Source organism: Oncorhynchus kisutch, linkage group LG21, assembly GCF_002021735.2.
Source record: "Oncorhynchus kisutch isolate 150728-3 linkage group LG21, Okis_V2, whole genome shotgun sequence".
Taxonomy (NCBI): Eukaryota; Metazoa; Chordata; class Actinopteri; order Salmoniformes; family Salmonidae; genus Oncorhynchus; species Oncorhynchus kisutch.
In genome coordinates, this window is record NC_034194.2 from 16,529,348 (window position 1) to 16,557,250 (window position 27,903).

The window sequence follows — 27,903 nt, forward strand, 5'->3', positions numbered from 1 at the left end:
GATGATAGACATGAATTTTGATTAAACAGATTCAACAATTACTTTGCCATTTCCTGGTTGCTAAAATGTTAATAGTTTGCCTAATTTCAGTTTATGTGACAAAACAAGCAAGTGTTGAGAATCATTGTACCATCTAAATCGCTGTGAAATATATTTTCAATAACCAAAAATATTGTATTTTATTTATTTACAATTATGGCCAGGTAAAAATGTATCAGTAGACATTTTATTTATACTTTTCAAAATTATGCTGAATATATTCACTTTCTAAGAAGCAAAACATTTGATAGAAGATAAGACTCTCAAGATATCAGTCTTTCAGATGCAATGCACCATTCATCTTCAACTGGAACTCTTGATCATTCATTCTTTTTTTTTCATACATTTTTACAATACAGCCAATTTGGACTTTAGCCTGCTAATTTCCTGCAATTCTACATGTTTTGCCATGACTTATGCCAGGTTCATATGATATCTGAGTGAGAGTAACTAACAAAATCAATGGGGGCACCCTAGGGGTCAGGGCCCCTGGGCACGTGCCTTGATTACCATAAGGTTTAGATAGCTGGCTAAACTAACTTACCTAGCAATCTATCAAATGTTTGCTGACATGGGCTAATTGAGTGACTGTCAGTGACTGATAGCTGCTGATGCACTACCACATTCTGAAATTGCATGTTGTGTATTTTATGATCTACACTACATGACCAAAAGTATGTGAACATCTCATTCCAAAATCATCGGCATTAATATGGAGTTGGTCCCCCTTTGCTGCTATAACAGCCTCCACTCTCCTGAGAAGGTTTTCCACTAGATGTTGGAACATTGATGTGGGGACATGCTTCCATTAAGCCACAACAGCATTAGTAAGGCTGGGCACTGATTAGGCCTGGCTCGCAGTTGGAGATCCAATTCTTCCCAAAGGTGTTCCATGGGGTTGAGGTCAGGGCTTTGTGCAGGCCAGTCAAGTTATTCCACACCGATCTCAAAAAACAATTTCTGTATGGACCTCACTTTGTGCACGGGGGCATTGTCATGCTGTAACAGGAAAGGGCCTTCCCCAAAATTGGAAGAACAGAATTGTCTATAATGTCATTGAACGCTGTCGCATTAATATTTCACTGCATTGGAACTAAGGGGACTAGTCCGAACCATGAAAAATACTCCCAGACCATTATTCCTCCTCCACCAAACTTTACAGTTGGCACTATTCATAAGGGCAGGTAGCTTTCTCCTGGCATCCGTCAAACCCAGATTTGTCCATCGGACTACCAGATGGTGAAGCCTGATTCATCACTCCAGAGAACGCGTTTCAACTGCTCCAGAGTCCAATGGCAGTGAACTTCACACCACTCCAGCCGATGCTTGGGATTGAGCATGGCAATTTTAGGCTTATATAAGTGGAATGGAAATCCATTTCATGAAGCTCCCGATGAACAGTTATTGTGCTGACATTGCTTCCTGGAACTCGGTAGTGAGTGTTGCAACCAAGGACAGGCGATTTTTACTCGCTACACACTTCAGCACTTGGCGGTCCCGTTCTGTGAGCTTATGTGACCTACCACTTCGTGGCTGAGCTGTTGTTGCTCCTAGACATGTCCACTTCACAGTAACAGCCCTTACAGTTGACCGCGGCAGCTCTAGCAGGCCAGAAATTTGACGAACTGACTTTCTGAACAGTGGCATCCTATGACGGTGCCACATTGAAAGTCACTGAGCTCTTCAGTAAGGCCATTCTACTGCCATTTTTGTCTATGGAGATTGCATGGCTGTGTGCTCGATTTTATACACCTGTCAGCAATGGGTGTGGCTAAAATAGCCGAATCCACTAAATTGAAGGGCTGTCCACATACTTATGTATATACTGTATAGTGTATCTACAAAGTTGAGACCCCGACTTACTTCCAAAACAAACAAAAAAGCCGATTATACCGCTTATGCCTAGAAACAGCACTGAACACATCTCCCTCAAAGCAGCAGCTGCTCTTTTCAGCTCTGATGTGTTTTTGAAAAACCTTCCATTCTGAAGCTGTAATCTTTCCGTGAAAGTAATTTCAAACGGATTTTAAAGATTAAATGTTTCCCTGTCTTATCAAAACACCATATGAAATTCTGTAATTCACTGGGAGTTTTAATATGGGTGTGCTTTATTTCATGCTGTACCAGGAATCAGTGTGGTATGTACTAGTACTGGTAGCTGAGCTCCCCTCTGCAGCTCTGCCAAGTCTTATTCTGTCTTAGCTCTGTCAACAGGATGTCTGTGTCAGCTAGTATGAAGACAGAGGAGCACAGCCCCACACCATGAGGAAACAGTCCCACAGACAGACATCAAGGCCACATTACAGAATGAAACAGGAGGCAGGATATTCAATTGACTGAATGGAATTTTCATTATGATTAACAATTATTCAGATCACATTGGTTTATTATTGTGACATGAGGCCCTTGCATCGGACAGAACAGCAACAAAAGCCTATATTACTACTGTATGTAATATTGCTAAAGCATAACCACTAACTACAGGCAATTCTCATTAAATGTGTTGTATATTTCATAGCTTTTTCAGCTCTGCTGAGCCTCTGTGTTGTTGAATTTGTTTGATATGGAGTGCTGTATATTTACACAGCTGTTCACAGCATTCTAATCACACACAATAAATCAGATGATCCCGATTGGAAGGAAGGAACCAGCTGGGAGCTGAGTCCACAGCCACAGAGCTTGGCTGTTTGAAGGCCCTGTTATAACTACTTCCCCATCCCCCAGGAATCCTCCTCTTGACCTGTGGGTCCATAACCAGCTAGAAGTCATGACTCACTTTCTCAGTGGCCACCACAGCTGCAAGGTCAGCTGATCCCAGAGCTATGTATTGCTGAGTAAGCACTGGCCCCGGTTAGGTCACATGAAGTTGGGGAGCTGCATGTGCATCCCAAATGCCACCCTATATACTGTAGTGGTCGACTATAGGCCCTGGTCAAAAGTAGTGCACTATAACGGGAATAGGGTGCCATTTGGGACTTATCCTGTGTCTGTCCATCCAGGGAAGATAGAGTGGACAGGACAGATAACAAAACAGCTTGGCCGGGCTGGTGTGGTGTAGGCTACTCTCAGAGGGGGCAAACACTAACGGAAATAAAGGGTGATCATGTTTCTGTAAAAACAACTTCTGAATAGGACATCTTTGTGGATGGATGGAATGGGGTTTGGTCAGGGAGGGAAGGGCCAGAGATCTTTAAAAACTATACATCACAGTTGGTAAGTGCAAGACAGTGTTTTTGTTGAGCCATCAATTGGTTTACCTGGCTTAATACAGGAAGAAGGTAGATTATTATAACTCTTTTCTTTAGGAGGTAGATCAGCTTTAATATTGCATATCTATAGATCGTAGCTTCCATCAATGTAATTGTCTGCATCGTGACCAATTCCCCAAGGTTAATTTGTTGATTGGATTGCCTTTGACGTGATCCAATAAAAACAATTGTTCACACAAAAAAAAAAGACAAGTTTTTGGCGTTTTAACCATCACTTTTTAATGACTCCACAATTACATCTGACACAAACAGCTAAACGTGAATGACATGAACTGTGAAGATAGTGGTGCAGCAGCACAGAAGAACCACAAACAAAAGTAGAATACAAATCTGTGCATTTGATTTTCATAAACCAACCAATACATGAAAAACGACTATTGGTGTTGTTGTAGCTTTAAACTACTAGATAATTGACATCTACAATGGGTAGATCAGGAGAAATGTACCATTTCAGTTGTGCTACAGATGTTTTTGGAGCAGAGATGAGACTGTCAAGCCTATATCAATGATCTTTGTAAAGGCACCAGTCATATTTTTATGGTAACCAGGCCACAATGGCACGAATAGGGGCTTCAGCCAGCCGATAAGCCCCCTGGCGAGTTCAGACGTCAGAGGTGGATCCTCCACCTACCCAATCCGATGTCAGATTAAAATGTAACATGTATACACTAAAAGTGGCATCAAACAATGGCATCTTAATATACAGTTGAAGTTGGAAGTTTACATACACCTTAGCCAACTACATTTAAACTCAGTTTTTCACAATTCCTGACATTTAATCCTAGTAAAAATGCCCCGTCTTAGGTCAGTTAGGATCACCACTTTATTTTAAGAATGTGAAATGTCCGAATAATAGTAGAGAGAATAATTTTATTCAGCTTTTATTTCTTTCATCACATTCCCAGTAGGTCAGAAGTTTACATATATTCAATTAGTATTTGGTAGCATTGCTGTTAAATTGTTTAACTTGGGTCAAACGCTTCGGGTAGCCTTCCACAAGCTTCCCACAATAAATTTATTATGGGCGGATATTGTCCCATTCCTCCTGACAGAGCTGGTGTAACTGAGTCAGGTTAGGCCTCGTTGGGCCTCGTTGCTCACACATGCTTTTTCAGTTATGCTCACAAATTTTATAGAGGATTGAGGTCAGGGCTTTGTGATGGCCACTCCAATACCTTGACTTTGTTGTCCTTAAGCCATTTTGCCACAACTTTGGAAGTATGTTTGGGGTCATTGTCCATTTGGAAGACCCATTTGCGACCAAGCTTCAACTTCATGACTGATGTCTTGAGATGTTGCTTCAATATATCCACATAATTTTCCAACCCCATGATGCCATCTATTTTGTGAAGTGCACCAGTCCCTCCTGCAGCAAAGCACCCCACAACATGATGCTGCCACCCCTGTGCTTCACGGTTGGGATGGTGTTCTTCAGCTTGCAAGCCTACCCGTTTTTCCTCCAAACATAACAATGGTCATTATGGCCAAACAGTTCTATTTTTGTTTCATCAGAACAGAGGACATTTCTCCAAAAAGTATGATCTTTGTCCCCATGTGCAGTTGTGCAGTTGTAACCCTATTCTGGCTTTTTCATGGTGGTTTTGGAGCAGTGGTTTCTTCCTTGCTGAGCGGCCATTCAGGTTATGTCAATATAGGACTCATTTTACTGTGGATATAGATACTTTTGTACCGGTTTCCTCCAGCATCTTCACAAGGTCCTTTGCTGTTGTTCTGGGGTTGATTTGCACTTTTCGCACCAAAGTACGTTCATCTCTAGGAGACAGAACGCGTCTCCTTCCTGAGCGGTACGATGGCTGCGTGGTCCCATGGTGTTTATACTTGCGTACTATTGTTTGTACAGATGAACGTGGTACCTTCAGGCATTTGGAAATTGCTCCCAAGGATGAACCAGACTTGTGGAGGTCTACAAAAGAATTTCTGGGGTCTTGGCTGATTTCTTTTGATTTTCCCATGATGTCATGCAAAGAGGCACTGAGTTTGAAGGTAGGCCTTGAAATGCATCCACAGGTACACATCCAATTGACTTCAATTATGTCAATTAGCAGAAGCTTCTAAAGTCGTGACATAATTTTCTGGAATTTTCCAAGCTATATAAAGGCACAGTCAACTTAGTGTATGTAAACTTCTGACCCACTGGAATTGTGATACTGTGAAGTATAAGTGAAATAATCTGTCTGTAAACAATTGTTGGAAAAATGACTTGTGACATTCACGAAGTAGATGTCCTAACCAACTTGCCAAAACTATAGTTTGTATAGCAATTTGTGGAGTGGTTGAAAAATGAGTATTAATGACTCCAGCCTAAGTGTATGTAAACTTCCGACTTCAACTGTATTATCCAGGTGATGACTTGGTGAGAAAAATTGTCAAAATTATATCTGGCGTCAGGTAAGATACATCTTTAAAACCATGTAAAAACAAACAATATGTGTGACAGGTTTTGATCACATAGTACAGTGGCAGCTACAGGAGCATGCAGGGAAAGACAGCCGTGGAGAATGGTAACAGAATGCTCCCTGAGATTAATTACAAAAGCCTAATAGAGTTCAAATTCTGTCCATGACCTTTGACATTGTGGTAACTGAAGTCCACACGGTAAGTAGTGACCGAGCATTCATCGATCTCCATCATCATCATCATCATCATCATCATCATAGTCTGTGTCATTAATAACACAATAATAATCCATGCAGAGATGAATGTCTGATATATACAGTGCCCACAGTGAGAAGGTTGGGGATTTGGGGGGATAGGGGGGGAAGATGTTGGACAGGCCCAATGTTGCCAAGTTACATCCTTTTAAGATTCCCTGGCACAGCTCCAGGTCTATTGTGTGGCTTTCAAAAAGGTACTTACATCAAAGGCCACTTTTTTTTTTAAAGTCTAAGAGATACTTGATTGTCATCTGTGTTACAAACACGACTGTTTTTCCTGTGCTGATGTTGTGCACAAATTGACTTGGTGTTAGGTTAATTACCATTCCCTATTGTAATCAGTGTTTTATATTAAAATGGAGAATGGACGATAGTTAATTATTAATGATGTCAAGACACCGAGATTACAAGCCACACATTTGATGTGAACAAAAACCCCTGACATGACTAGTATGAACTTCATGGACACATTCATATACAAATAGCATGTATGACACTTTAACTAGATTTAAATAATGGAAGACTATGGGAAAGTGGTTGTTGCAAGCAATCTAGTGAGTTTGAAAGTGAGTTCCTTAAATAGGCTCCTCAAGGTAAATAACAAAACCATGACTTCTGGATCATTTACGGTTCTTACGGTCTGTCTGTCCATTGGTCCGTCCTCCACAGATATGTTTTAAATGTGTTTTTAGATCTATTCTCACAGAAAACATCTGATTTTGACCATTGAAGGAGGCAGAAAATGTATCCAATGTACATTTTCAAAACATATAAATATATTGCGGCACATGAAGCACTTTTCGGTTATTGTCTGTGAACACTAAAGACTTCTCCCATTCGTTAAATTGGACCACATTTGTCTGGATAATTTAGGACAATAGAACACTTAGTAAAACAGAGATAGGGTAAAACCCTACTTTGCAAGTATGGATGAGATTATTGATAAATGATTACTAGGCATCAAACAGCAGTTATTTCAACAGTGCTGCCCCCATTGTTTTCTACAATGAAAAATACTTAAATGCATTTTGTTGACGATGCAAATACCAGTGTGTGTGTGTGTGTGTGTGCGGGCACAGCACTCCGAGGTTGGCAGGGGTGGAAGCGGCTGAATGGAGCCGGAATCTCACTTACAGGAAACAGTTAGGGATTGGTCCTTAACAATGAGAAATCAATTTCTTGATGTGATGTAACTATCTATGTATGCACCACAATATAATCCCTGATATTTGCAGGTCCGCAAAAGGCATTCTACTGTACGCGTAACGAATAGAATGGTGATAAACTCACCCACACACCTTGAGGGACTCTTTCCCATTCTATCCAATGTGTTTTTGTTTCACTATCCATGCTATATGAGCCCAGACAAAAAAACAAAACCAAACAACAGTACTAAAAACCATTCAATAAATAACCTCAAACTTTTCTAAAAGAAATTGAGTGGCTTCTTGATACCAGAGGCTGTACCTGCCTGTCAGTTGGCCTCTCCTCAGCAATCCTGGTCACTAGTGGGAGGGAACAGTAGTAGACTGCTCTGTGAGCCTTCAGATCCACAGGCTGGAGGAGGAGCCACAGACAGTTTTGTGGTGGACATAAAGTAGAGAGAGGAGCCTACTCTAAAGCATGGTTCTTCTCAGGCTGGGGCTAGAAACTAGTGGGGCGTGTTGGAAGGACCCCTCCCCCAACCCTGTGTCCCCTCGCTGGGCCACGCCTCTGGAGCAGGGTCCTGACCACACTGTCATGGTCCTCAGCTCAGAGCCAGCGGCCTGTCCCCTGGGTGCGCTTCCGTCTCTTCTTACAGATGTAGTAGATAGGGAAGGCCACGAGGCCTGAGAAGAGACCGGAGCAGAGCAGGAGAGAACAGGCAGGTTAATATATAGAGCGAGCAGTAAACTCAGTGAAATGACTGACAGTTAATGCATGCAAATTATGTGACAATTCCCACAAGGAAGTGGCCTTTTATTGTCCCCAGCACAAGGTGCACCTGCGTAATTATCATGCTGTGAAGGGGGGGCAGGTAGTCTGGTCGGTAGGAGCGTTGGGACAGTAACCCGAAAGGTAGCCGGTATCAAATCTCCAAGCTGACAAGGTAAAAATCTGTCGCTCTGCCCTGAGCAAGGAAGTTAAACCACTGTTCCCGGGCGCTGAAGATGTGGATGTTGATTAAGGCAGCCCTCCGCACCTCTCTGATTCAGAGGAGTTGGGTTAAATGCGGAAGACACATTTCATTGCATTCAGTTGTACAACTAACAAGGTATCCCCTTTTCCCTTTAATCCACTTCTTGATATGCCACACCTGTCAGGTGGATGGATTATCTTGGCAAAGGTATGCTCACTAACAAGGATGTAAACTCATTTGTGCACAACATTTGAGGGAAATAAGCTTTTTGGGCGTATGGAACATTTCTGGGATCTTTTATTTCAGCTCCTGAAACATGGGACCAACACTTTACATTTGATATTTTTGTTCAGTGTACAATATTTTTTATCTGGAAGCTTTCTATTTTGATATTGCTACTATGCAAGTAACCATTTCACTGTACCATTTACACCTTCTGTATCCTGTGCATGTGACAAATAAACGTAGATTTTATTTTATATAGTGTGTGTTTACCAGAGATGGTATTAAAAGAAATATATATATATTTTACCTTTATTTAACTAGGCAAGTCAGTTAAGAACAAATTCTTATTTTCAATGACGGCCTAGGAACAGTGGGTTAACTGCCTGTTCAGGGGCAGAACGACAGATTTCTACCTTGTCAGCTTGGGGATTTGAACTTGCAACCTTCCGGTTACTAGTCCAACGCTCTAACCACTAGGCTACCCTGCCGTAATGTGAAGAACAACATGACCTGCACAAAAGTCAGACTAGGATATAGGCCAAGGACTAGATAAAGTGTATTTTTTACCTGGAGTTTGAAATCTTCGGTTGTTTACTACACCACCTTACTCACTCTGTTTAGCACATGACCTCACATGAGAATCCTTAAAGAGATGGGTGGGGCTAAGTCTTAAGAGGGCGTGAACGATGCTGAATGGGTGTAGACAAAGGGGAGCTCTCCAGTAGGTGTAGCAAAACATTCAAGGGCCATTTTCTCAAAGGTGGGATAACAAGTTCATCAACTATCAAAGCAGAATTACTTTCCCATTGTTCCTCAACTGCACTGTGTGATATAGCTTAGAGTGTTTACTTTTATCCAACGTAAATAACGACATTTCAAATTTTGCCGGATTAACAAGTGACTGTCAACAGCTTTATATCAGCGTGTCATCCTCCCACCGCCCAGTGTCGCAGAGCTATCTGAACAAGCAGACACTTAGCCGCTTCTATCTGTTTACACCAAGACACAGGTGGCCCTCGCCAGCACACCACAGCCACTGAACAAGCCGAGTCACACTACATGTACCTACCTGACCCAAGAGAAAGTAACACATTATAGATTATATCTAAAGCACCACTGGTTATCTAATGTGTCAAGTTCTCTTGAGGATTAGAACAGGATGTAACAGTGCTTACCTACGACCAGGGATAAGGCTCCAACCACCATCACCAGGACTATGACAACAGGGGCCACCACCACTTTACTTACTGGGATTGGAGGAAGACAGAAGAGACAACACAGATGTTCATAACGGGTCAGGACAAGTACACACATGAAAATGCATGGGGAGGACAGGGGAGTTTGGAATAGCAGCCTCGTAGACAGCACATCAACATTTTCAACAGGCTATCAAACATTGGTTGAAATAGGATCCTGCACAATTACGGGGGGGGGGGCGGATGGGGTCTTCCTAATAAAAACAAAGATAGTTGTTTGTAGTATTGCGCCTGCATATGGGGGAAACATTGTCAAGGCTGTCAAAACAATAGAATGTGAGTTGTGTGAGCAGTGCCTTAATAGAAGGTAGAGAGGGGTGTTGGAGCCCCTCTGAAGGCCACATTAGCCCACAGTCAACCGTGTGTCAGATGTTTCCATTGGCAACCTGCAGCCTCTGACTAACTTTAGCTAACCCCACTCGGGGAGCAACAGCTGAGGCCCCGCATGTCACTACACGCCACACTGCCTGAGCCCCTGGGGATACGACAGACACCGAGTTGCAGTCAGAACACCTCTTAGAAAGCTACTGCATCTCTCGGGAGAGCTGTTTACTATTCAGAGACGGCAGGCAGGGTCACAGAGACACGCGTAACCTCAGATAAGGACGTTCTGCTGATAAGGGTCATGCAAACCTCTGTGGTTGCTACTATAGTACGCCGGTATTGTTCTAACTTCAGAGCCGTGACAACAATGCAAACTTTTAGCAGAGGCAGTAATTGTATAGTGAAAACAGGTTTATGAAAGAGTCATATCAGCAGCAACAAGCTAGTACATGCCGTTTTGATCGTCTTCATTATTGTGTGAATTATTCATAAGCAGCGGGATTTGATTAAGAGGATGAAAGGCCACCCACATGGTAATTGAAGTTTCCTCGTCGCCCCCGCCTGCCTATCTATCTCTCTGAGTCTGATCACAGAGACAAAGGAGGAAAGTCACAGGAAGTGTCATAACTACATTCAGCAGTCAGGCATAAGGCCAAAAAATTACAATTGCTAATCAGAGCATCTTTTTAAATCAGCACTAGAGGGTCTATATTTTCTATATGCCAGATTTTCAGAGGCTACTGATTGCTTGATCACCTAATAATAATAACCATAAAAGGTAATGGTTAATAACTTAGTGAATCCCAATGTGTCCCTTCTATGAAGGCTTTAAGGGCCTCTGGGGCCCGGGCTGAGGCTGGGTAGACTCACCACACACGGACCCCCGGACCAGCCGGCGGAGGTGGGGCTTCTCAGGAAGGTAGCGGTACTTGCAGCCGAACACGCTGAGGTTGGACGTGTGATCCCCGAAGAATCGCAGGTGGCGGTACTTCTCCCCACAGCGATAGCAGAAGTTGGTGCTGCACTGGGTGCAGTTCATGTGATCGCAGCCCTCCGTCCTCTGGATGTGGATCTGGGGAGCGTGACATCATCGGGGAGTGACATATGACTTCATAAATGCTCCATTTATAAAGCCTTTAGAAGTCGTTGTTCGTCTCAAGTGAGATCCTAACTTCTGCACAAATGAATAACTCTTGAGAATATGTAGCAATTACGAGACTATCAGTTAGTTCATCGAAGGTCTTTTCAGAATATAAAACACAGACTGTAGCCTATACTTCAAGCTGTGTGGTGGACAAAGTGTTTTGGCTTGTTTTAAGGAAAAATAATGAAACATTTTGTCCTGATATCTGAGCCTCACTCAACCCCTCTCCCTGACTCATGCCGACTGACAGTACATTGAGAGGAGAGTGCTGCCATGGACAGACAGCCAGCTCACAGCCTACACATCAGTGATGGATCCCAACACCTTGAAGAATCAGCAGTCCTGTGTTGTGTTTGCTGTTGTTGCTCTCCAAAAGGCCCATCACTGTTCATGAAACAAAGAGCTGATGTGGCTCACTAAATCTAATTTGGTATGGACTTTCTGCCCCCAGGCTCAGTCTTATGACTTCCTGGAATGCTTCATTTCTAGCCATCGTTACAAGTGGACTAGGGAGACAAAGACAACAACAATATCTCTCTGTCTCTCTCTTTCCTAACCCTGTGTCTGAAGCTCTGAGAGAGAGAGAGAGAGAGAGAGAGAGAGAGAGAGAGAGAGAGAGAGAGAGAGAGAGAGAGAGAGAGAGAGAGAGAGAGAGAGAGAGAGAGAGAGAGAGAGAGAGAGAGAGAGAGAGAGAGAGAGAGAGAGAGAGAGAGAGAGAGAGAGAGAGAGAGAGAGAGAGAGAGAGAGAGAGAGAGAGAGAGAGAGAGAGAGAGAGAGAGAACATGCACTGAGGACACTGTCATGGCTGGAGAACACTGTCATGGCTGGAGAACACCTGAAAAGCACATCTCTAACAACCTGATGTAGACATAAAGGGCTGGAGAACTGTCGGTCCTCTCTTGAGATTCTTTAAACACAATTAGCAGGTTTTTCTGAGATACAGGGCTTGCTGTGTTTGCTCACTTTAAACACCACCTTCCTAGTCAAGTGAACACCCTTTAAGGACCATCGTTTTGCTGCAAAACTGTCGACCTAAATCTCCCTCAAGGAGCAAGGTTAGCCATTTTTGTAAACTCTCCTGGCCTTGTCACTCACTTTGCAGCGGGGGCACTTCTGGGCGTTCCTCTGGCCGTGCTCGATGACGCTGGCCCAGTGACGCAGCAGCTTGTCCCCCTTCCTGTAGTCCCGGCACTTCAAACCGTCGTGCCATGGGGCTTGGCACTTGAAACACCACACAAACTGACACTTGGTGCACTGGATCTGCAGAGGGCATAGACATGTGATCGGCTAGATGCACGGCATACAGTGCATAGATGTGCCTGTCTGCACAGACTAAAGCCTCCATCATTAATTATGCACAATGATGCACTTTGTCGATGATTTAAGGAACCCAAGCGTTTCCCAAAGCAGTACACAAGATTATATGCATTCTTCAGAAAGACATATGTTATTCAGATATTTTCTTATTATTACTGTATAATATCAGGGTTCGTGCTAGAAACAGCAGAGGCCCTGTACTCACCTTTTACTTGGGCTCAGTCCTTCTGTATAATATCTGATCTCAGAACAGCATAGTCCCACTCTCTCACCTTGTATTTGTGGTCTGCCTTGCTGGGGGTGCGTCCTTTCAGCGAGGTGAACTGGCTGCACTGGGGACAGGGTTTGGTGCTGGAGTCGACCCGGCTCAACTCCAGGAAGTACTTGTATTTAGCCACTTCTTCGCTGCCCAGGTGGGACACCACCAGGCTCTCCTCCAGGTAACCACTGCACTCCGTGATGGGGCACACGATGTCCGCTCTGCCCACCCTAACCTGGGGCAGACATAGACATTACACAGATCAATGAAGAGAGACATGGTTCATGATCTACTCTACAGAATGCTGTATGACATATTAGGATCATCTACCGAATGGACGGTGGTCATACGTTACATGAAAACACATTGTCATTGGCCTTAGATCCGGTTATCAAATATTGTCAATACATGAAGCTACTGGATTGCGTAATGTGTTATGAAGATGAAGGGTAGACAAAGCAATACAATTACATACAATACAGCAGCGTTGCGGTTCTTGACACACTCAAACCGGTGCACCTGGCACCCACTACAATACCCTGTTCAAAGGCACTTACATTCATTCACCCTCTGAATGATACACAATCCATGTCTCAAGGATTCAAAATCCTTCTTTACAATCGGTCTCCTTACCTTCAATCTACACCGACTGGAGTGGATTTAACAGGTGACATCTATAAGGGATCATAGCTTTCACCTGGTCAGTCTGTCATGGAAAGCGCAGGTGTACCTAATGTTTTATACACTCATTGTACATGGCCTGGCAGGTACTGTAGGCTAACTGACATAAGTCAAAGTTAATTGTTACCATAATACCCTTATAATATAAATACTGTGTGTGTGAGTGTGTGAATGGGGGGGGGGGTCTTTCTCAATGCTCTCATTCCTCTGTGACCTCCACTGGTTCCCAGAGGCAGGAGTAGAGCAGGGAGTGAGGAGAGATTTCTTTGTATCAATAAGGTCTCATTCCGCCCACATTGTTCACGTTGATGTGGTGTCAGACTGGGACTTCCTGGGTGAAGCTGGAAGGCTTCCATGAACAACAGTAGTGGCCTACTACTACAGCTGTGGAAAACAACAGAGGAAGAAGGGCCCTAGTACAAGGTCTCAGTGAGAGTCTTATCCCCCACCCCACTACCAACGAAGGCATGGTACAGACAGAAGGGCAGGCCAGGTCCAGGCCTCCCAGAGGATTAGTACACAGTATTGCTACTCTGATCTAACTAATCCTCAGCTGGCTAGGCCTGTAGTACATACAGTAGACTAAGCAGACACTAGAGCAGGGGGTCAGCAACAGGTGGGCCAAAACTGACACACGAGTTTTAAAACAATGTTTTTTTTTATGTTTGTCAAAATACACTGTAAAATCACCAGGAATCCAGCAAAAAATGTGCTTAATTTAGGAAATCTGTTCCCAAGTATTCCCAGAAATATATATATATATATATAAAAAATGTGATCATGTCTCTATGTAATCAAGTTAGGAAAATATTGTTATTTTCAAATCTCTTTTTGGCCTTATTTGTGGTCAATTTGTAGTGTACAAATTATTATAATTATGCTCCAAGGCCCCCCCCCCCTCCCCCCGACCATCTGTTCTGACAAAAAACGGTCCACGGCTGAATTTAGTTGCCTACCCCTGGACTAGAGAGTGACACAGCATACCTCTGGGGTAATGCCCAGCAGACTGAGCAGGCTCCTAACACTATGACAGTCTGACCTCTGGCCCTATGGGCTGTTACTGGCCCTGCACTCAGCTCAGTTCCTCAGGGCCAGGCTGTCTACTCTGTTCTGCTCTGGGGTTGCTAAGTGCACTGCAGCAGCAGCTCAGCCATTGTTGCCCAATGAGCTCACATGAGAGGTTGGTGGTCAGAACTAGGTAGGCCTGAAGTGAGAACAAAACACAGACTGTTCTTTAGAGATAGCTGATCGAAAACTCTCCAAGAAAGAGGAGTCACAGTGCAACTGAGATGATAATCTGGTGAAACAGTGGGATATCAATAATACACTGTTCTTTCCCGGAACTATGACTAGCGCTAGCTAACGCTACCCACAGTAGCATTTTTTGTTTTACAAATCAATACCTTGAGCCAAAGTTAATATAATATTGTTGAAAAATTATTTTGAAAAATGTGACTGACAATATTTTCCCCCCATCACTAATAACTACTGTGTGTGTAAATAAAAGGAAGTGAATATGTGGGAAGTTTGTGTTGTGACTTGCATTGGGAATTCCCAGCTATTGGCTAAACCTGCACAGACAAGGTCACAGGCTTAGGACGAGCTAGGCTGTGATGCTGATGAGACGAGACAGTCAGTAAGAGAGTAGCCACCTGTGAAGGTAGTGCCCAGTGACGAGGGTGTCCCCTGGGCGACCCTGGAGCCCAACTCTACACCCATCAACCATGCCACAGGACAGTGACCCTGTCAGCCAACACGGCAGGGACACTAGAGCGAGCAGTGGCAAGGTGTGAAAAATATATAGGCCTATTACATCTACCTTCCCCTCCAAGAGCAGTGTGCCCCTGGATTTCGCCAGGGCATACCATTAGTGGTCTAGTGCTGTTTTTTTAGTTTTTATTTGATTTAACCTTTATTAAACTAGGCAAGTCAGTTAAGAACAAAGTATGTTTTACAATGACGGCCTACCCCTAACAACACTGTATTTTAAAAAGCCTCATTTAAATGGCTAAATTCTGCAAATACAGTTGAAGTCAGAAGTTTACATACACCTTAGCCAAATACATCTAAACTCAGTTTTTCACATTTCCTGACATTTAATCGTTGTAAAAAATTCCCTGTCTTAGGTCAGTTGGGATCACCACTTCATTTTAAGAATGTGAAATGTCAGAATAATAGTAGAGATAATGATTATTTCAGCTTTTATTTATTTCATCACATTCCCAGCATTGCCTTTAAATTGTTTAACTTCGGTCAAACGTTTCAGGTAGCCTTCCACAAGCTTCCCACAATAAGTTGGGTGAATTTTGGCCCATTGGCTGGTATAACTGAGTCAGGTTTGTAGGCCTCCTTGCTCACACATGCTTTTTTAGTTCTGCCCACACATTTTCTATGGGGTTGAGGTCAGGGCTTTGTGATGGCCACTCCAATACCTTGACTTTGTTGTCCTTAAGCCATTTTGCCACAACTTTGGAAGTATACTTGGGGTCGTTGTCCATTTGGAAGACCCATTTGCGACCAAGCTTTAACTTGAGATGTTTCTTTAATATATCCACATAATTTTTCTACCTCACGATGCCATCTATTTTGTGAAGTGCACCAGTCCCTCCTGCAACAAAGCCCCACAACCCTGTGCTTCACGGTTGGGATGGTGTTCTTCGGCTTGCAAGCCTCCCCCTTTTCTTCCAAACATAAACAATGGTCATTATGGCCAAACAGTTTCATCAGACCAGAGGACATTTCTCCAAAAGTACGATCTTTGTCCCACTGTGCAATTGCAAACCCTAGTCTGGCTTTTTTATGGCGGTTTTGGAGCAGTGGCTTCTTCCTTGCTGAGCGGCCTTTCAGGTTATGTCGATATAGGACTTGTTTTACTGTGGATAAAGATACTTTTGTACCGGTTTCCTCCAACATCTTCACAAGGTCCTTTGCTGTTGTTCTGGGATTGATTTGCACTTTTCGCACGAAAGTACGTTAATCTCTAGGAGACAGAATGCATCTCTTTCCTGAGCGATATGACGGCTGATTGGTCCCATGGTGTTTATACTTGCGTACTATTGTTTGTACAGATGAACGTGTTACCTTCAGGTGTTTGGAAATTGCTCCCAAGGATGAATCAGACTTGTGGAGGTCTACAATTTTTGTCTGAGGTCTTGGCTGATTTCTTTTGATTTTCCCATGATGTCAAGCAAAGAGGCACTGAGTTTGAAGTTAGGCCTTGAAATACATCGACAGGTACACATCCAATTGACTCAAATGATGTCAATTAGCCTATCAGAATATTCTAAAGCCATGACATCTTTTTCTGGAATTTCCCAATCTGTTTAAAGGCACAGTTAACTTAGTGTATGTAAACTTCTGACCCACTGGAATTGTGATACAGGGAATTATGAGTGAAATAATCTGTCTGTAAACAATTGTTGGAAAAATTACTTGTGTCATGCACAAAGTAGATATCCTAACCGACTTGATAAAACGAAAGTTTGTTAACAAGAAATTTGTGGAGTGACTCCAAACTAAGTGCATGTAAACTCCCAACTTCCCCTGTAATAGAGCCAGATGCGTGTCCTTAGTTCATCGCTGGGCCAATTGTGCACCGCCCTATAGGACTCCCAATCACGAACGGTTGTGATACAGCCTGGATGCCTCTAGCACTGAGATGCAGTGTCTTAGACCGCTGCGCCACTCGGGAGCCTAGTATAACTGCCCTGCTGCTTCAGAGCCAAACACATGTGAGCAGAGGAGAAACTGTAGTCCACCACAGTCTAGCAGGGATAATAATGAGCGATCTCCGGGAGTGCGTTTTCATCCCTTTATTAGGCCTAATTTTAGCCCTGATTTCACTAATGACCAGAGGTACAGATTAACTTTATTAGGCTTCTGTCCTCAGGCGACCCCCCCGGGCTAGAGGTCTCTTTCTCACTGTCCATTGCTCACTCACACACACACACACACACACACACACACACACACACACACACACACACACACACACACACACACACACACACACACACACACACACACACACACACACACACACACACACACACACACCTGTCCATGGTGTTCAGCCTGAGCCGGTGGAACCAGCTTTAGTAGAGGAGTGGCACAAGATAAGACTGGTAGCAACGTGACAATGGGCAGCAAGAAGCAACACAATGAATAATACCTAGAGTGGCCCCTTCTATACTTCCTTATGCTATGTCACACTTCAGCTATGCTCATGAAACGATTTGCAATGCTGACGTGAATCTACAGATACTCAAACGTTCAGCGTCGGTTTGATCACAGCTTTGGATAATCAGTCACGTCCCTACCAGTGTTCTACTGTCCGTGTTCGTCATAATAACATGTTAGGGATACTATTAAGTAACCATGCAAAAAGACAAGCGAATAACAATGTGTCTTGCAGCATCTGCAATACTTTGATATGTACTGAGAGGAAAGTCTTCATATTCTCTGACAGGGATGACAAACCAGTGGTATGCCAAGCTCATGTATGTAACGCCTCTGAGCCAATGTGAGGGACAGGATTGAGACACGTGGCATCACACCGGATCTAGAGGGCAGGATAACGTCCTTCCTGGATCCTGGCAGAAGGTCAGAACATTGCAATCGTCAAAGACTGACCGGCACGCAACTACTTATCAGCCTCTTCTCATTGAGATTCATTGAGGCATGTTTATTTAACACAATTAGACAGACTAAGCCTGATAGGAGTTTCCTCTACAGTATAAAGATGGCGAGCCAATAACAACGAGTCCCTTAATCAAAGGAAATAGGAAGTAATAATATGTTGTAATCAACCAAAAGGGGAAAAAACGAGTTGGAAGTAGACAATACATGGCTCGGCTGTGACAGGGCTCAGAAAGCTGAGGATACGCTTGTGGCTCGATTATATGAAGAATTAGCCATTTAAATTAGGCTTTTTAAAATGCAGTGCCTTTTTACACCCAAGACATGGTGAGGAGATTGAACTATTTGTATTTCCATCCCTTTGATCTGGCAGCATCACATGAAATGAGAGCAATTTTGTGGTATCCAATTGGTAGTTACAGTCTTGTCTCATCGCTGCAACTCCCATACGGACTCGGGAGAGGTGAGGGTCGAGAGCCATGCGTCCTCCGAAACATGACCCAACCAAGCCGCACTGCTTCTTGACACAACGACCGCTTAATGCAGAAGCCAGCCGCACCAATGTGTCAGAGGAAACAATGTACACCTGGCGACCGTGTCAGCGTGCACTGCGCACGGACTGCCACAGGAGTCGCTAGTGTGCGATGCCGGCCAAACCCTCCCCTAACGCGGACGACGCTGGGACAATTGTGCGCCGCCCCATGGGTTTCCCGGTCTGGACTCGAACCGAGAATCTCTAGTGGCACAGCTAGCACTGCGATACAGTACCTTAGACCACTGCACCACTTGGGAGGCCCCTCACACAGCCTATTATAATCAGACTATAAGACATACAGGCTTTTATCATCAGACCAGATGTCACCCTAACAGGAATACAAATACAGATATTAAAAGCAATGACAGTTTTAATCATTGCAGGCAAAGCAGCTATCAGAACTCCTCCAAAGGGAGAAGAAAAGACACTGTAGGACTCAAGAGCTGGTAGGCGTGTACTTCAAGCCCACATCGGTTGAGACAGAAAACTTTGACCAATTATTGGACAAGTTTTGGAGAGCAACTATGCCTAAACTGTAGGATAGGATCCATAGAATTCACACAAAGCAAGGAATGCCTAAAACTCTTTGAATCATAGAATGTACTGTCCACAGGTCACTGGAAACGCTTAGAAACCAGTGCACAAGTCTGAGAGCATTTGAGCCTAAGAGAGCCAACAGCAAATCCTCTAAATCAAGGTTTAATGCACTGAAAAGCAATAGGCATGACAGACACTGCCACTTTATGAAGCAAGCAGTTGAAGTTACTGTGTTTAACGTGTTAATGTACTGTAACAGACATTACACTTTGTTCGGCGCAGGAGAACCATTTCAACAGGCAGGTTTTACAGGTTAGCACTAGCAGATTCATAACTGCCAAAGCCAAGCCAAAGAACGCAAGACAAACCCTAACAGTAGAACAAAGGGCCCTGTCATTCTCCAATTACATCCATTAGACACAACAATGTCCACACAGTGCCTAATCAATTGGGCACATTTTGAATTATACAGCTATTATAGCATAATAATATCACTGTGAGCAGTAGCAGCAGCAAACCACATAAATTATGGTTGGACAGGATGACTGTGCTGCTGCCCCTGAAACCCTCAGCCTGCTCATTACAGCCTGGAAACAATTGAATTTGCCAATTCATCCCTAAAGAAGCCCATGTGAACATGGAGGAATTCCACGGTAACGGAATTACTCTTTGACCCATTTTTTTTTTCTTCTCTCAATTAAAATGTATGCCAAACAAAAAAACACACATTTCTATGTTTAACAAACCATACAACTCCATGCACACGGGACTACTTTGAACAATTTCCACTGAAAAATGTACAAAGGCTAATTTGGCGGAAGAACTGTGCAGATGTACACTTTAGTAACGGAATTACTGTAAAATCTCTTTAAGGTTTGTTATGTGACCACGTTTTCGAAAAACTCTGTTACAGTGCCTTTAGAAAGTATTCATACCCCTTGGACTTTTTGTTAATTTAGTTGAATTACAACCTGAATTCAAAATGTATTACTTTTTTCCCTCATCCATCTACACACAATATCCCATAATGACAAAGGGAAAACATGTTTTGATACATTTTTGCAAATGTATTGAACATGAAATACAGAAATAACTAATTTACCTAAGTATTCACACCCCTGACTCAATACATGCTAGAATCACCTTTGGCAGCGATTACAGCTGTGAGTCTTTCTGGATAAGTCTCTAAGAGCTTTGCACACCTGGATTGTACAACATTTTGCATTATTGTTATTTTTTTAATCTTCTGGCTCTGTCAAGTTGGCTGTTGATCATTGCTAGACAGCCTTTTTCTTGCCATAGATTTTCAAGACGATTTAAGTCAAAACTGTAAGTAAGCAACTAAGGAACATTCAATGTTGTCTTGGTAAGCAACTTCACTATATATTTGGCGTTTTGATTTAGGTTATTGTCCTGCTGAAAGGTGAATGTCTCCCAGTGTCTTTTGGAAAGTAGACTGAACCAGGTTTTCCTCTAGGATTTGGCATGTGCTTAGCTCTATTCCATTTATTTTTTATCCTAAAAAGCTCCCTAGTCCTTGTCGATGACAAGCATACCCATAACATGATGCAGCCACTGCCATTCTTGAACATTTGAAGAGTGGTACTCAGTGATGTGTTGTGTTGGATTTGCCCCAAACATAACACTTTGTATTCAGGACATAATTTATTTGCCACATTTTTTGCAGTTTTACTTTAGAGCCTTATTGCATACAGGATGCACATTTTGCAATATATTTGATTCTGTACAGGCTTCCTTCTTTTCACTCTGTCATTTAGGTTAGTATTAGTATTGTGGAGTATGTTGTTGATCCATCCTCAGTTTTCTCCTATCACAGCCATTAACTTGTGAACCATTGGCTTCATGGTGAAATCCATGAGCAGTTTCCTTCCTCTCCGGCAACTGAGTTCGGAAGGACGCTTGTATCTTTCTAGTGACTGGGTGTATTGATACACCATCCAAAGTGTAATTAATAACCTCATCATGCTCAAAGGGATATGCATTGTCTGCTTTCTAGTATTTTTACCCATCTACCAATAAGTGCCTTTCTTTGCGAGGCAGTGGAAAAACTCCCTGGTCTTTGCGATTGAATCTGTGTCTGAAATTCACTGCTTGACTGAGGGACCTTACTGATAATTACATGTGTGGGGTACGAAGAAGAGGTAGTCATTCAAAATCATGTTAAACACTATTATTGCACACAGAGTGAGTCCATGCAACTTATTGTGTGACTTGTTGGTGAAATTCTTACTCCGGAACTTCCTTGCCATAACAAAGCGGTTGAATACTTATTGACCCAAGAGTTTGAACAAAATGTATTTTGGTTATTGAACTACAATAAGTGAAATGGATTTACACCCGGTAACAGAATTATGGTAACGGAATTACATCATGGGTCCCTGATCTGTACTACACAGATATGCATAAGAACGTTATTCTCCTCATGTTTCACAAGTTTGGACATCACAGCACAGCACAGCAAAGCAGAGCACAGTAGAGTACAGTAAAGTAGAGTATAGTTCAGTATAGTAGAGTACAACATAGTGTTCTCTACTCGACTTTTCCTTCATGTACTCTATTGTACTGCTGTGCTCTGCTCACTGTACTGTACTGTGCTGTACTCAGTAATGTATTGTACTGTCCAAACTTGTGAAACATGGTAGGTTCAGAGAAAAGCAGAGAGAGAGAGATAGAGAGGGGTTGTCCAGACGAAGACACTTGGTTTGACCGCCAGACAAAAGAAAGAAAACAGTTATGAGCTGAACATAACCGTATGCAAGTGGAAGGGACAACAGTAGCAGGTGACCCCACTGTGGTTTGTGACTATTATAATTTCCCATTGAGGCTAATTTAGTTGCAGTATTTCTGTTGCCGACGTGGTAACAGAAACAAGTTTTAATCTCTTAATAATTCATAAACAAATTTGATATCAGTAAAATCACTAACTAATTGGTAGGTCTACTATTACTTTTTACTTCTGTGAACTTCATTATCCTCCCTCCTCATGAGGGAGAGAAATGAGAAAATATCTTAAAAGGTGCTACACCTAGAATTTCTCCCCTACAGTATGTGGAAGCTAGGTGAATTGCAATAGCACTAAGCTGCATTAAAAACAAATCTCCCCTGTAACATGGCATCCCATTTCCCGGTAACATGGCGGAGACTCGTGCATGAGGCTTGTTATTGAAAATACATTTCACAGAGATTTAGAAGGTACAATGATTCCCTACCATATTAAGTGTTTGCTTTCTCAAATACACAAAAACTGAACGAACAGTGTACAATTTTTTCCCGTTTTACCCGATTTCCACCAGATAACCACAAAGTCAAAACAGCTTTCCCATTTTGACAACAGATGCCGCTCCAGCAGGAGAAATCAATAGGCGAATATCACAGCTAATCACAACACTTGCGGGTAAGTAATACTGTGAAACACTATCCTCCCACTACTAGTGCAGATATACTGTATCATGAACATTTTCTGAAATTACAATGCAAAAATATGAGGGCTTTTGGTAACAGAATTCAAGGCACAAGGCAACATTTCTTAAACGTACAGAAGGTAAACAATTTCTCCAAAACTAAACATAAGTGTTGATATGAGTTGGTAGGGTCTTTACGTCAACATCATTGTGTTTTGATGTATTTCTGATACCTTTTAAGACATTTTCTGGAAGACGTTTTCTAAAACCCCCTTCCTATGAACTTCGTATGTTGGCGCTGATGGGTCTTTTACATGGAAATGCTCTTGTGCTGTATCAGTCCCTATCCTGACCTTGATGAGTCAAGGACTAAATTGGATTTGAGTCAAGGAACAGTCTGCAATCTGATGCTACATAGACGACAATAACAAGATCCGTCTTGGTGGCCAACTGACATCGTCTTCAGAGAGAACACACAGCAGCACACAGCCTCTCGTGGAAGAGCAACGGGATTTCATTAGGTGCTACAGGGACAGAGCTCTGTGATTAGGCCAGCGTTTTCCAAGCTAGGGGTCGCGGCCACATGTGGGGTCGCCTGATTTGAAACCCTGAAAAAAATAAAAAATAATAATAATCACACTTTGTTCATAGAACCAGGGTTACGGCAGTAACCTCCAGTAGCCGCTAGAGGTCTGCTTTCTTCTTACAAATGAGGCTGTATCTTTTGAACGGTTGAAGCTACAAAATATTAGGACCCTATTACTGAAAGATAAGACACTCTGGAACGTGTACGTGTGTCCTGTTTCACTCTACAGTGCCAACAAGCACAGGACCCATTAGAACACAGAGTACTAGATCACCCAGCACAACGTGTAGTTTTGATTTACACTGAACAAAAATATAAATGCAACATGTAAAGTGCTGGTCCCTTACCTCATGAGCTGAAATAAAAGATCCCACATATTTTTTCCACAAAAAAAACATATTTCCCTCATATTGTGTGCACAAATTTATTTACATCCCTTTTAGAGAGCATTTCTCCTTTGCCAAGATAATCCATCAACCTGACAGGTGTGGCATATCAAGAAGCTGATTCAACAGCATGATCATTACACAGGTGCATCTTGTGCTGGGGACAATCAAAGATCAAAGGCCACTCTAAAATGTGCAGTTGTGTCACATAACACAATGCCACAGATGTCTAAAGTGTTGAGAGAGTGTGCAATCGGCATTCTGACTGCAGGAACGTCCTCCAGAGCAGTTCCCCGAGAACTGAATGTTAATTTCTCTACCATAAGCCACCTCCAATGTCATTTCAGAGAATTTGGCAGTACGCCCAACTGGCCTCACGACCATAACCACGCCAGCACAGAACCTCCACATCCGGTTTCTTACCCTGCGGGATCGTCTGGGGCCACCCACCCAGACAGCTGATGAAACTGAGGAGTATTTCTGTCTGTATTAAAGCCCTTTTGTGGGGAAAAACTAATTCTGCTTCACTGGGCCTGGTTCCCCAGTGGGTAGGCCTGGCTCACATGGCTGTCATGTGAAATCCATAAACGATGGCGTAATGAATGTATTTTTGATGTACTGATTTCCTTATATGAACTGTAAGTTAGTAAAATTGTGGAAATTTTGTATGCATTTGGTTGAGTTGTCAACTAACAAATTCAATGTGAAATCAACAACAAATGTCACCATGTCATTGGATTTATGTTCAAATTTGGGCTACGCTATTGACTCTTTGCAAATCCAATCAGTTTTTGCACATTGATTCAACGTCATCACAGATGTTTGGGGTTGAAATTAAGTCTTTGCCCAATGGGCAGGCACTAAATCAGATTGTGGAAAATGAACATATTTTCTACACAGAAGATCATACAACATTATTGCCTGATTATTTTCTGAACTTCCCAATACCTTTCTGATGCATTCCAGTCACTTCAAACCCTACTTTCAGATTGAAATACGGTCAAAAGTACTGTCAGACTGATTTGTAATAGACTCTCATAGCCACAATTATTAAAGTAAACATTGGCCGTTGATCACATGACTTTAATTATATATTTATTTTTTTACATCGCGGGGTTGTGAAAAACGCTGGGGAACCCCTGGATTAGGCTATCAATTACAGCCACATATTACAATCTCTAACCCTACCTCCGCTGCTGCCATCAGCCTTGAGGATAGACAGCACACCCACAGCACTCAGCCAACAAATCCATTTTGCAGGCAGTCAGTCAGTGCCTTCACTGATGTTACAATTTCTTTAGTCAATTTCTTTACTTGTTTTTTCTACATCCTCCATATCTGTGCAAACCACCCACAGACACCACACACAGGTTTTCTGTGTTCGCCGTCCATAGAAACGTTGTATACCATAGTCATCCCACACAGTCATCCCACACTTTATTCAAGGATAGACAGGGACACGGATACATTCTCTGGGGAATGCCTAACATATCCCTTCACTTTACACTCAGTAGCTCAGAGTTGGGCCTAGTTATCCTGTTGAATTCCATAGCACAGCACTGTCGCAGATTGTTCCTTACATGAGGAGCCAGTAGGTTCAGCAAGCAGGAAGCACATGGCTTCCCTAAACAAGGAAAACAATGGCTGAGGCAGGCAGCACAGTTACAACACAATGGGATATTCCTTCCATCCCTTCTCCACAAGCAGCCCAGCAAAATACTGACACATAGGCATAACACTAACACTAAGATGGAAACTTGTTAAACCTGTTAATTTATCACTATACTAACCTACATCCCAATTACTTGTCTCTCTTCCAGGCTGCAGCGGAGACAGACTATTTTGACTGGGTCTACCTCAGGTAGTTGAGCACATGGTGTACAGTGTAATACTAGACCCCAGTACTCTCCCAGCTGACTGCCCCAGCAGGTGTTCCTCCTCGTGGTAACTAGTCTGAGCACATGGACCAACGCTCCCATTGGGTATACAGTAAGACACAGGCAGCCAAATGTCTACATACCACTACATACTGCATCTGGATAAGCTATTGACATGGCAATGAGCTAGGGAGTGTCTCAAATGATCCCAAAGCTAATCCAATGAAGGTAAACATACATTTGTGTTGTGAAAACCCACAATAATCACAACAGGTAGGCCTCGTTTGAATATGTATAGGCCCGATCTCTTTCTGTGTCACTAGCTACATTTCCATCAAATTGGCGACAGATTTTCATGGGAATATTCTAATTTCCGCATGAAGAGAATATGTGCATTTTTCCCACCAGTGGTGTGTTTCTACCAGACTTTATGCAGATAAAAAGCAGTGCGTCATGACGTAGTGCACATAAAATGTAATGCTTCCCTTCGGTTTTCATGTACCGAATAAAAATTTAAAATTTAATGTGTATCTATCGCATTTTCAACTCTACCAATAGTTTTTTTTCACAAAACCTGTTGCGTTAAATAGCAAATGGGCCTACACTGGTCTTGGCTACTTCGCTCTAGCCAACAACCTAAATGGTGTGTGATTTCAATAGGTTTCCTATGGGGGATTGACAGTATAATTTAAAACAACATGTTGTCTGGAACTCCAACCGTCTTTGTGGTACGATTTGAATGTTGAAATGTCTATTTTCTTACTATTTGAGTACATTTATCAGCCAAAACATGACACCTAACCTGTATTCAAGAGAATGTTGTGTATCGACCGATGGGGGGGGACACCACAAAAACCTCAGATGATGTGAAATAGGGTCAAAGCTACAATATATACAAATATGAAGAAAACAAATCGCCTTTTACGCATTTTTAGATAACATTAGATTTGATTACATTAAAAGGTTCAAAAAATGCATTCAAAAAAAATTACAAAAATAAATTCTCAAGAAATTATAAAATGTTGACAACACTAAAGCTTTTAAATTATGTCAATCTCAACCGTTTATCTTTTCCAATGAGGAAGACATGGGTGTCTCATGGTTATAGTGGGGTATGCAAAATGGGTCACCTTTGAGCACCTTATCTCTTGAATGTTTTGGCATTCAGGTCCAAAAAAGACCTTTCTCTTAGCACCTCTACAATGGGCAACTATGTATGGAAGGTTTCGTTTAAATCAAAAGGGTTGCGGATTTACCCTGTGTCTATTGAACGCACACACACACACACAGAGACACACACACACACACTTCATCCAGACGGCCTGACATAGAAAACATGTGACGCTGGAGACAGCCTTCAGTGAACTGTGATGCCAGGTTTATACCTGTGAACTGATGTATCTCTTCAGGCATTCCTCGCAGACAGCCTTCTTGCAACAATGTAGCGGCTTTATGTGCTTGTCGTCCAGACAGATGCGACAGGTCAAGACAATTGATACATTGTAATCCCCGTTGTAAAAGTTGTTCAGAGTTCTAGGATCAATCAGGTTCGATAGGGTGTATGGCTCCGGGACAGAGGGGTGGCCTAGTTCCAAATCGCTCTGCTGCTGCAAATCTGTGGATGGCTCTGTGGCGACGTTTGATGTTGACGGAGTTATCGCCCCATTATATTGGTGTTCTCCGGCATTGTCAGCCGGTTTCCTGTAGTTATCGTTTGCAATACAGTATACCGTACAGTAAACATGTTCCTTCAACTGTACGACATCGTCGTCAGCCCTGCTACTTTCACAAATTTCGTCAGAATCTGTTACATCGACTTCATCCAAATCGGATGACGTTAATCCCTCTGTGTGATCTGCGATTTGCTCTTCTCCACCCTTCGTTTCACTACCACTTGACTTTTCAAGGTCCACACAATCAGTTCGTTCATTTAAAACAATTTCTACCACGGCATCCTCTGGCTCTTTTTGGTCATCTGCTGAATTGTTATTGGAATTCGGGGGGGATCTCGTCGTCCCGAAATTCCTCAAAATATCCACTGCAGTCGGTTTTCTGAAACTGTATCCTTCAACATTTTCTTTACAACTCGTTCTCTCAGGTCTGTGTTTGTGCGTCTCCGATGCCCCGTCTTGTACTCGGATCTTTGTTTCCCAGGCATCTTGAATAAAATCTGTGCCTGATGTCTCAACTTTATCAAACACTTCTGATGGATTGCAGACTGTCTCTTCGTCATAACTGCTGACAAAACTAGGCATTGTACACTTGTAAACATTGAGAGAAATGTGTTCATCTTCCATTCCCAAGGTATAACTCCCCGACCATGCACACGTTGTCGCTTCCCCTCCAACTCCAGTCCAGATACTAACAAAACAAAACAAAGCCCACGTCTGTAGTTCTGCTTCCGGGTCTGCGTGTGGGAGAAAATAAATCCGTAACGTGGTAGCTGTTTGACTTCATCCAAACATCCAGCTCTTTGGCTGTGGCAAACGGCAGCGCATTTGTCAATGAAAAATAAGCAAGAAGGTTTCATACATATCCACCTATTACGTTTTGGTTTTATTTTACTTTGATAGTGCAGTCTGGGGGATCCTTGTCTGCCCAGCGACAAGCTACC

At 42.7% G+C, this 27,903-nt stretch overlaps 1 protein-coding gene across 1 annotated transcript; it reads right to left on the reverse strand.

The window, feature by feature from the left end:
* Positions 1-3,501: 3,501 nt before the first annotated feature.
* LOC109866684 (probable E3 ubiquitin-protein ligase RNF217) lies at positions 3,502-27,897 on the reverse strand. The gene is made up of 6 exons (XM_020455470.2): positions 26,675-27,897; positions 12,641-12,862; positions 12,147-12,311; positions 10,778-10,979; positions 9,503-9,574; positions 3,502-7,812 (listed from the first exon to the last, which is right to left on the reverse strand). Exons 1-6 carry the CDS (start codon positions 27,584-27,586, stop codon positions 7,736-7,738), a joined length of 1,650 nt encoding a protein of 549 aa, XP_020311059.1. The 5' UTR covers positions 27,587-27,897; the 3' UTR covers positions 3,502-7,735.
* Between the last annotated feature and the right edge of the window lie 6 nt (positions 27,898-27,903).

What these genes read in the sequence shown, in the direction of transcription:
- LOC109866684 (XM_020455470.2), bottom strand. Translation starts at nt 27,586, where the DNA reads ATGGAAGATGAACACATTTCTCTCAATGTTTACAAGTGTACAATGCCT. An exon ending in AGGCAGACCACAAATACAAG is followed by an intron (nt 12,312 to 12,640) that starts GTGAGAGAGTGG and finishes TGCCCTCTGCAG; the next exon opens with ATCCAGTGCACCAAGTGTCA. An exon ending in AGAAGTGCCCCCGCTGCAAA is followed by an intron (nt 10,980 to 12,146) that starts GTGAGTGACAAG and finishes CACGCTCCCCAG; the next exon opens with ATCCACATCCAGAGGACGGA.